Genomic DNA, 10,237 nt, shown 5'->3' with positions numbered 1-10,237 from the left:
GGTCCTATCTGACCCCCGTACGGGATGAGGAAGCAGAGTCTTTACGGAAAGCACGCTCTAGACAGGCTCGGCAGACACGAAGGTCTACTCAAGTGAGTATGACTTTTTTTTATGCTATTTTATCTGTCTATCTTTCCACTGGAGATACAATTAAAAACATTAAAGGCCAGGCGCGATGGCTCACGCTTGTAATCCTAGCACTCTGGGAGGCCGAGGCGGGCAGATCATTTGAGCTCAGGAGTTCGAGACCAGCCTGATCAAGAGCAAGACCCCGTCTCTACTATAAATAGAAAGAAATTAATTGGACAACTAAAAATATATATAGAAAAAATTAGCCAGGCATGGTGACGCATGCCTGTAGTCCCAGCTACTTGGGAGACTGAGGCAGGAGGATGGCTTGAGCCCAGGAGTTTGAAGTTGCTGTGAGCTAGGCTGACGCCACAGCACTCTATAGCCTGGGCAACAGAGTGAGACTTTGTCTCAAAAAAAGCCAAACATTAAAATAAGTACCTTATTCCAGCCACTGTATTAAAAGCTTTCAATATGTTAAATCTTATACTACATAAAATCAAATAAATTTATAGCTACTCTATTCATTCTCACTTCTCCAGGCTCAGCAGGTTTATTTCCTTTCTTTCACAAGACTGATCATTGCATTTGTGCTTAAAGACCTTAAGAATCCCTCTACCCCTACCATATCTTAAGAATTTCTAAGGGAAAACAGTTTGGCAATCCCTCAAAATTGTAAATATAGAGTTACTATTTACCCCAGCTATTCTACTTTTAGGTATATACTCAGGAGAAATGAAAGCATATGTCCATATAAAAACTTCTGCACAGACAGTCATAGCAGCATTTTTCATAATACCCCAAAACAACCCAAAAGTTCATTAACTAATGAAAGGATAAACCAAATGTCATATATCTATACAATGGAACGTTATTTGGCAATAAAAATGAGTGAATTACTGATGTGTGATACTACATGGATGAACCTTGAGAAAACATGTTAAGTAAAAGAAGCCAGACACAAAAGACCATGTATATTATATGATTCCATTTGCATGAAATGTCCCCAGTAGGCAAATCCAAATAGACAGAAAGTAGATTAGTGTCAGGGGCTGGTGGGATGGAGGAATGGGGAGTGACTCCTAATGGGTGTGAGGTTTCTTTTTGGGGTGATGAAAATGTTCTGAAATTAGATAGTGGTGATAATTGTATAACTCTGTGAATACACTAAAGACCAAAAAATTGCATGCTTTATTTAAAAGAGTAAATGTTATGATATGTCTATTTCAATAAAAATGTTACCAAGAAAAGGAAATCCCTAAGGGAGCCACTGAAGCAGTTTAAGGAAGAGTATGATGTAGTCTACATTATATGTTACAGAAATCTCCGTGCAGAGAATTGGTGGGAGTGGTAGGTAGAAGTATGTTTACCAAGCCTGGAAGCAAGAAGACTTGCTAGGGAGCTGTTAATAGTCATCCAAGCTGGAAATGAAAAGGGCATGAACTCAGGCTGTAATGGCAAGGAGAATGGAGAGAAGGCTATGAATTAGAGTTATTTAAGGAGGAAGAGAAAGAAGAGCCCATGAAGCAGAATGAATAGGAACAGCCAGAGAGGTGAAAAGAAAACCAGAAAATAGCAGCATGGAAGTGAATGAAAAGACTGTTTCCAGTGAAAAGGAGAAGTTCAGTAGTTTTAAAAGCTACAGAGGTCAAGTAGGAAAGCTGATGACTGGAAAAAGGACCTTACGCATGACAGCAAAAACATCCTTGTTGCCTTCCCTGACCTTTCCAAAGTACTATTTTTGCTTGATTTGTCTAGTTCCCCTATTAGAATGTAATCTCCATGAGGACCAAGACTGACTATATATTTTTGATTTTGTTTTATTGTGGTAAAATACACATAACGTGAAATTTGCTGTTTTAACCATTTTTAAAGTGTACAATTTAGTGGCATTAAGTACATTTACATTGTTGTATAACTATTACCACCATCCATCTCTGGAACTTTCTTCATCTTCCCAAATTGAAATTCTGTATCCATTAAACCAGGTGTCCTCAAACTACGGCCTGCAGGCCACATGCCGCCTGCCTAGCACATTTATCCGGCCCTCCAGGTGTTTTTGCCGCTGCTGCCTGTCTTGTTTAGCAGCCGACTGGTCCTGGGCCCACGGTGTGCACTCTCCAACGGTCTGAGGGACAGTGAACTGGCCCCCTGTTTAAAAAGTTTGAGGACCCCTGCATTAAACAATTACTCCCCATTTCTCTGGCAACTACCATTCTATTTTCTGTCTCTATGAGTTTGACTACTCTGGGAGCCTCATGTAAGTGGAGTCATACAGCATTTGTCTTTTGTGTCTGACTTATTTCACTTAGCATAATGTCATCAAGGTTCATTCACATTGTAGCATGTATCACAATGTCCTCCCTTCTTAAGGCTGAATAATACTGCATGGTATGTATATACCACATCGTGTTTATCCATTCATCTCTCAATGGACACTTGGGTTGCTTCCACCTTTCGGCTATTTTGAATAATACTGCCATGAGAATGGCTGTACTGATATCTCCTGGGGATCCTGCTTTTAGTTCTTTTGGGCATGTGCTCACAGATGGAATTTGCTGGATCATATCATAATTCTGTTTTTAATTTTTTTTAAGAAATGCTACGCTATTTTCCATAGCAGCTGTACCATTTTACACTCCCATCAGTAGTGCACAAGGATTCTGATTTCTTCATATCCTCACCAATATTTGTTTTTTGCTTTTTGATAATAGCCATCCTAATAGGTGTGAAGAGGAAGACTGACTATATTTTTGCTCATGATATTTCCCCCCAGCAAACAGTAAATAAAAATGAATATATATTTATTGACTAAATAAATGAGTGAGGGATAAATGATAGGGGAATATAAATTGCTCTGGATTGATTTCAAGTCTATTTATGAAGGAATGGGTAAAGATAGGGAAGTTGCTGGAAGAGGACATAGAATTGAAGGTGGGAAACATTGGGACAGAGAAATATCTTGTAGGGAAAGATTCAATAGAGAGAATAAAGGTCTATGTCCAAACTTGAAGAGATCTGTCAACTCTTGAAATGTGTACATAACTTTTGGGAAGACTTTATTAGATTTCAGTAGTCCACCTGAAATTGTAAGAGGGACTACTGACTCACAGAAAAAGGTAAAATCCAAACTCCTTAGCATGGTATATTACAGGCATCCTCAAACTACAGCCCACGGGCCACATGCGGGTGTTTTTGCCCATTTGTTTTTTTACTTCAAAATAAGGTATGTGCAGTGTGCATAGGAATTTGTTCATAGTTGTTTATAAAAACTATAGTCTGGCCCTCCAACAGTCTGAGGGACAGTGAACTGGCCCCCTGTTTAAAAAGTTTGAGGACCCCTAGCATACAAAATCCTTTATGACCTAACTAATGTCTGCCTGCTTTCCTAAAGTCAGCTATCCTCATTCTCCACTCCCCCAACTTCCCCTTCTTTGTTGTGCACTTCACCTTTGCTAAATTACTTATAGATTCCAGAGCCACCCGTCATGACCTCTCTTGTTTCTGAATCTTTGCACAGGTTCCCTCTACCTATAATGCCTTTTCTTCCACCTACCCAAGCTCTTTTTTCTCTCTCTCTAAAACCCAGTGTTAGGTGTGCCTCCTACGTGTTCCTGTATTTGTCTTAATACTTACATTCTTTCATGATACTCATCTGTTTTCTTAGGTCTTTTCCACTAGACCAAAAGGTTCTTGACAGTGATCATTTGATTTGTCTTTGTAATTTTAGTGCCTAAAGACACTTAATCCTTTATTAAGGCAATGAATGAATAAATAAATCAATAGTAAAAAAGATAGGGGGGAAAAGCAAGTTGTGGATATGGTACCTGATCAATAACGTTCCAGGTTTGGAACTTCCTTCTTCTTCTGAGGACTTGAGCTTATACTACTTGAATTGGAATCAGCTCACTTTCTAACTTTCCTCCCTTCTCCTGCAGGCATCTCATCATTTGCTTTTGTCTTCCTGCTCCTGTGACCCTGGGGGAACATTAACTGTTGGAACATCTGTTTATGATTCCTAAGGTTGCTTGGGAATTTATGTTAGAGAAACACTAGTCTAGGTGTTTGGGGAGGTTTTTGTTATATGCTTCTGCTGTTCTAGCCTAGCTCCAAATTTTTACCTTGTTGAGACTGACTTTTCTTTTCCAGTATCTGCTGTTCAGAGAATCTCTGTTGGTAACCATTTGATCTTGGTAGGATAGAGAGCTTTCAAATAAAAATGTGGAGAACTATTTGGTATGGAAGAAGCGCATCTATAATAGGCACACATCAATGTTGACCTATTTTCTGGAGATCAAATTGGAAAAGCTAAAGTATTACGTTCAAAATGTACTTAGACTCAGGCTTGGGTTCTTTGCACACTGAGGTGCTTATTTTAATCATGTATTGCTTGAAATGGCCTCATTATGTATTTTGAGAGCTTGATTTGTGATTTGATAACTATTAGGTCTTTTTGGGAGTTTCCCTGCTCAGTCATCAAGTGTTATTCCATGATTAATGTGAAACTGCTCTGATCTTGTGTTATTTTCCCAGGGTGTTACCCTAACAGACCTTCAGGAAGCAGAAAGGACTTTCAGCCGGTCGAGGGCAGAGAGGCAAGCTCAAGAGCAGCCTGCCGAGAAGCCGGTAGACACTGAAGGGCTTGAGGGGAGCGCTGAGAAGCATGAGCCCTCTGCAGTCCCTGCAAAGGAAGCTGAGGAGGGCCAGCAGCCCTGGGGCAGGAGTCTGGATGAAGAGGTGAGCTCATTTTTGCTGGCATGTACTATGCTAAAAGCAGAATAATTAATTTGGGGAATCTCTTCTTCAGTAATTCAAGTACCGTGTTCTACCTTGCAGGGAACAATTCACCCCTTCACCTATCTTTAGTTGGCAAACCTGTGTGACAAAGAATTCAGAGAATGACAGTCCTTAAGTGGCCGTTTTTTTCTTCTAGGAGTTTACTAATGCTTTTGAATAAATGTTTTTCTATTCTAAAGAGAAGTTGTAGTTTAATAAAATGCAAATTAAAATATAAGCACTTATTGAGTATTTATGTCATGTGCTATTTTAAATATTTTATATGTTTCGTTTTCATTTAATCCTCAAAACAACCCTCTGAGGTAGATATTATTATCTCTATTTTGTATATGAGGAAATTGAGTCACAGAGAGGGTAAGTAACATGCCTGACATTTCACACAGCTAAGAAGTGGTTAAGCAAGGATTTGAGCATAAGCAGTCTGACATTGCAGCTTACTCTTAACCACTAATGTATTGTTCTTCAAACTCTTTCAAACCTAAGAGCTTACAAAGCACTCCTGAGTGTCACTGTTGGGGTGGACATTTTGATTTATGTTCAATTTCTCTAGTTAAGTTGGTAGTCAAAGGGCTTGGCTAGGCTCAGTGGCTCATGCCTGTAATCCTAGCACTTTGGGAGGCCGAGGCGGGAGGATTGCTTGAGGCCAGGAGTTCAATACCAGCTTGGGCAACATAGACCCTATCTTTACAAAAAGTAGAAAAATTAGCCAGGCCTGGTGCATACCTGTAGGTTCCAAATACTTGGGAGGCTTAGGCAAGAGGGTCTCTTGAACCTAAGAGTTTGAGATTGCTATAAACTATGCTGATGCCACTGTACTCTAGCCCGGGCAATAAAGTGAGACTCTACCTCGAAAAGAAAAAAGAAAAGAGAAGAGAAGAGAAGAGAAGAGAAGAGAAGAGAAAAAAGAAAAGAAAAGAAAAGAAAAGGAAAGAAAAGGAAAGAAGAAAAGAAAAAAGGAGAGGAGAGGGAGAGGGAGAGAAAGGCATAAGGTTATATTTAGGGTGAATGTAACTCCTGGTTTACCTAGGATGGTTCCAATTACAACTGTTGTCTGTGTAATTATCATTGCCACTGTCAAAATTGTCTCAACTGGGACTGATAAGTTTTATGGTCACTATAGTTACAGAAGAAAGGAATCTCCTTGCTCTAACTCTGAATGGCTACAGTCCGTAAACCAAGGTTCTGTTGTGTGTTTTCTTTGCTTAATAAGCTACTATTTATTGAGTACTTATTACCAGGTATTGGTCTAAGTACCTAATACACGTTGTGTCACTTAATCCTCACAGTCCTCTCTGAGGAAGGTGTTATCCCTATTTTACAGGTGAGGGTGCTGAGACTCAGAAGTTAGGTAACTTATTCAAGATTATAGAGCTAGTAAGTGCTGAGGCTAGAATTTGAACCACGATCTGACTCCAAATTTACTATATTTTGTTGCTTCTGTCTTTATAATTTATAAGTAAAAATGAATACAATTTGTGCATTGTAAACTTACTGTGTAGTAAGAATTTATCTCTGGGCCTTCAATGAACCAAGTTAAGGCTTTTTGGTGAGACTCTGTCCTAACTTTCAGGGAAAAAATATTACAAAGGGGAAAATAGGAATTTCTAAAAAGTTTCCATAAACCTGGTTATGGTAAGTTCAGAAATTGGTAGAATAGTCACATTTGAACTTTGTTCCCAGATAATTCCTATATTCTGCTTCTTCATGTTCCTGAGCTTTTTATTTTTTTATGTAAACCCTGCCTTCAGCATTCCATCTTAAAAAAGGTCATCGTTCTTCATTCCAAGATGAAAGGAATTTTTATTTATGCAGTTAATGCTACCTAGTGCCCTTTGGTGAATTTAGGAATAATTTGCCTGGATTGCCATCAGTGTGATGGTATTCTCAAAGTAGGAGTCTAGAAGCTATTTTTTCCTGGCTAATTAACTTCCGTTAGTTCAAAAGCTATTTACTGAGCATCAACTACTACTAGGCCTCTTGATATAGGAAAAAAGCCATTTTGAATAAACCTGCTGTCCTTATCCTTTGGTTGGACTTGACTTCTAAAGTCTCATCTTGTGGATTATTTCCAGCCTGTCTATCGTCGCCTGAGGTGTCCAACTCAGCCAGACAAACCCATAACACCAGTGTCTCCTTCTACATCAAACCCCTCACTCTACACCAGTTCCCATCTGCTACAGACAAGTAGATTTTCTGTCCCTGATTCTGAGAGTTCGAAGACTCCCACAAACACTACAACTACAAGGGAAATGGACAAAAATGGTATGTAGAGCTTCGGAAAATGCAGGCCCCTCCCCAGTGTACTTGCCCCAGATTCTTAAAATCCGTACTTTGTTTTATCTCTTCTGGCCAGAGGGTGAAGAAGCGGATTTGGATGATCAGTCCTCCAACAGGCTATCCATCCGAGAGAGGAGGCGGCCCAAGGAACGACGAAGAGGCACAGGCATCAATTTCTGGACAAAAGATGTAAGTGGATCGGTCTGTGCAGGGGCATGTCACGTGACCCTTGGCTGCCATCCTTTCAGTGGCGTTCAAAAGAAAGAGTCCCATGTGGTGCCATGAAATCTTACAGATTGTCAAGAGTATTACTGAGGAAAGGAGGAGAAGAGTGAGTCAACTAGTGTGGGACTCACTTGCTGTGTTCCTGCTGGATTCCCAGTACCTAGAGTAGTGCCAAGCACATGGTAGGCACTTAGTGAGTAATTGGTAAAGAATTTAAAAAAACTAGAAATTTACAACCACCACATACACAAATATAATACTCTTTCTTGGAGAAATATACAAGGAAAAAAAATTTTTAAATAATAAGTGAGTAATCTTGTGAAGTTTTAGCAGTCCTCCCTAATATTCCCTGAATGTCATATAGTTAGTCAACAATACCTTAATACCACTTACAAGCAGAGATTTTAACTAAATATTTTAGGAGAGCTATAAGAATTTCAAGGAACTTAAAATCTGTAAGTAACACAAGTTCATTTGACTCAGTTTTACTCTTTTGGAGGAAAAAAGAAACAAAGAATATAAAACAGATTAACCTGGGCTTTAAAGACAGGTGCACCAATGCTTACTATCTCCAAAGATGCATTCAGTACTTTAATTCATCCTCTTCCATATCTTTTTCTATACCCTTCTCATTCAGCTTTGCTATTGGCATTTTAAAAAACACGTGGCCAATTGCTTGAACAAGAGGTCCTGGTTACCAATGATTCATTTGAAAATGAGATTAACCTACTCAGTAAGACAAGAAATGAGACAATAATAATCATCTATTAGAAACGATTTTTTAGATTAAAGGATTTCATTGTCATAGGGCTAAATAGACTGATGACTGTTAACAAAGATGAAATTAAGTCTGTCTGTCTTAAAAGATATCCATTTTCCTACTGCGAATGATTTGACATTTTTGACTACAGGTGACATTTGCAAGTTGCCTGTCTGGGATGGCTGTTAAAAGCAGCAGGAACAGAGCATCACTTGGCAGTCAGTTCTCATGGCCCACGTTTGAAATGCCAACGTGCATAATTGATGGGGACTGACCTTGCTGCTTTCAAGGATGTCTGTGACAATGATCCTCTTGATTTTCTTCCTCCTTTCTTTCCAGGAGGATGAAACTGATGGCTCTGAAGAGGTCAAAGAAGCATGGGTAAGTGACAAACCAGTGAGGCATGTCCCTTTAGGGCTCAGTCTTGCTCTTGTGCATACAATTTTAGTAGAAGAAAGAGTAGGCATTCTGTAGATTTGAGTTGAAAGGAAGTTTGGAAGTAAACGTTCCTCTGAGAGATGTGGCAAGTGTTATTGGTGGTACTATTTTCTCCTGTGGTGTAACAATGCCCATGCTGTGGAACCAGTTTCCAACATTGTTCTGTGCCTGCTGCCAGTCTCTAACACTGTTAGAGGATCCATTTTTTCCTCTCTTGGGAGTATGTTATTGGATTGTGTAAAGTACTTTGAAATATTTGGAAGAAAAGTGAAGAGTGATACCAATTCCCTTATGTATCTACACTAATAGAAAGGAACATAAATATGAGAACGTAAAACATCAGACATTCCAAAAGTCATTTATATTTGACTTTGAGATGAGATTAAACACCTGGCCTCTTATATAACTCTGGCCCCTTAAGGCCTGGCTCCCTGGCATCCAACTCTTCTCCGTGGTAAAAGGCCGAGGCTCAGCTTTCCTGGAGATACTCTAAACTCCTGTGAGCCACTCAAACACAATAGAAAGTTGATGGTTTTCTTTTCAGTACGATTTTCCAGGAAGGAAGAAATTTGGTTTTGACTAAATTAATTGAAATACATGTGATTTTTCTATTGAAATTATGTAAAAAGATGATCTTTTGGTATCCTACAGTTTATTGAAAGTATGTTCTTAGAGTGTATTTAGTAACCCATACTGAAAATCAACAACTAACTCATTTTCCGCAGAAGAGATATAAACAGTATTATATGTTATCTTTTATCTGCCTATATTTTAGTCAAGATCCAAAACAGTCAGTAGCAGCCATCCAAAAACCAATGTCCATCCTGACTAATGGCGACATAGGTGAGAATGGCCTGCCCTTGGTTGGGACTGGAGCTGCTTCGCAAAGATGAGCTCTGCCGTGTGAAACAGCACATAGAGGGCCCCTGGGGCAAGAGTGTGTCTGTGTGTCTCTGTGTTTGTGATAACAGCAACTCTCAGATTCTTTGAAAGGCATGGAAAGGCTTTTGAGGACAGGAAGAATGAATATAGAAAAGTTCCTTTGGGGAATTATAAAATGCCTAAACAGAGAATGTGAACAATAGATTACAGAGTATTGAAATGCAACATAATGTCTAGAGGGTTATACAGGCCATTTAAATCCAGGGAATTATAGTAAGCAGGTTTTGTTGTCATTGAATGTCTTTTGTCTATAAAATACTTTGTCTCTACTTTTTTTTAATCTTCTTGGCACTAGCAAATCCTAATCTGGGGCACCAAATAAGGAAAATTAAGATTATCTTGATACTGTGCTTTCTGGAGAATTTCATTTTAGGACCATTGACTTAAAATTATGATTAAAAGCAGAGACTGTTGAAGTTCAGCATGAAAGTCATTTATTTGTCAGACTGAAAAATATGTCACTCATGTAATCGCTTATTTACCATATGTCAAGCAAACTCCAGTGTGAATCTAAGAGGAAAATAAACAGCCTCTTTAGACTGGTAACTTTGAATGTATGCAGGTGAGCTGTGGTTGGTATAAGCGTATTCCATGTGCCAATCTCCAGCCCCTCCAACAGTGCAGAAGGGAGGGCTGATGATGAGTCAGTACAGGATGAGGCATCATTTTTATAAAAGTCTTATGTTTGCTTGCTTCAGTTTATTTCAGTAAACCTCTTATCTGTTTTCA

General features: G+C 39.1%; 1 protein-coding gene across 7 annotated transcripts in view; it reads left to right on the top strand.

Moving 5' to 3' along the window:
• PPP1R12B (protein phosphatase 1 regulatory subunit 12B) overlaps nucleotides 1-10,237 on the top strand; it is a 177,129-nt gene that overhangs the window by 98,810 nt on the left and 68,082 nt on the right. For all 7 annotated transcript variants that reach the window (XR_012914485.1, XM_012744329.3, XM_012744326.3 and 4 more), the window contains 5 exons: nucleotides 2-92; nucleotides 4,603-4,806; nucleotides 6,939-7,128; nucleotides 7,220-7,332; nucleotides 8,468-8,509. Coding sequence is in view for 6 of the 7 variants with exons in the window: in XM_012744329.3 (XP_012599783.1) it covers nucleotides 2-92; nucleotides 4,603-4,806; nucleotides 6,939-7,128; nucleotides 7,220-7,332; nucleotides 8,468-8,509 (640 nt within the window). In the remaining variant the exon portion in view is untranslated. The remainder of the gene's footprint in view (nucleotide 1; nucleotides 93-4,602; nucleotides 4,807-6,938; nucleotides 7,129-7,219; nucleotides 7,333-8,467; nucleotides 8,510-10,237) is intronic.

Source organism: Microcebus murinus, chromosome 23, assembly GCF_040939455.1.
Source record: "Microcebus murinus isolate Inina chromosome 23, M.murinus_Inina_mat1.0, whole genome shotgun sequence".
In the NCBI taxonomy this organism is placed as follows: Eukaryota; Metazoa; Chordata; class Mammalia; order Primates; family Cheirogaleidae; genus Microcebus; species Microcebus murinus.
Note: the sequence above shows the minus strand (reverse complement) of the source record. Positions and strands in the feature narration are given on the sequence as shown.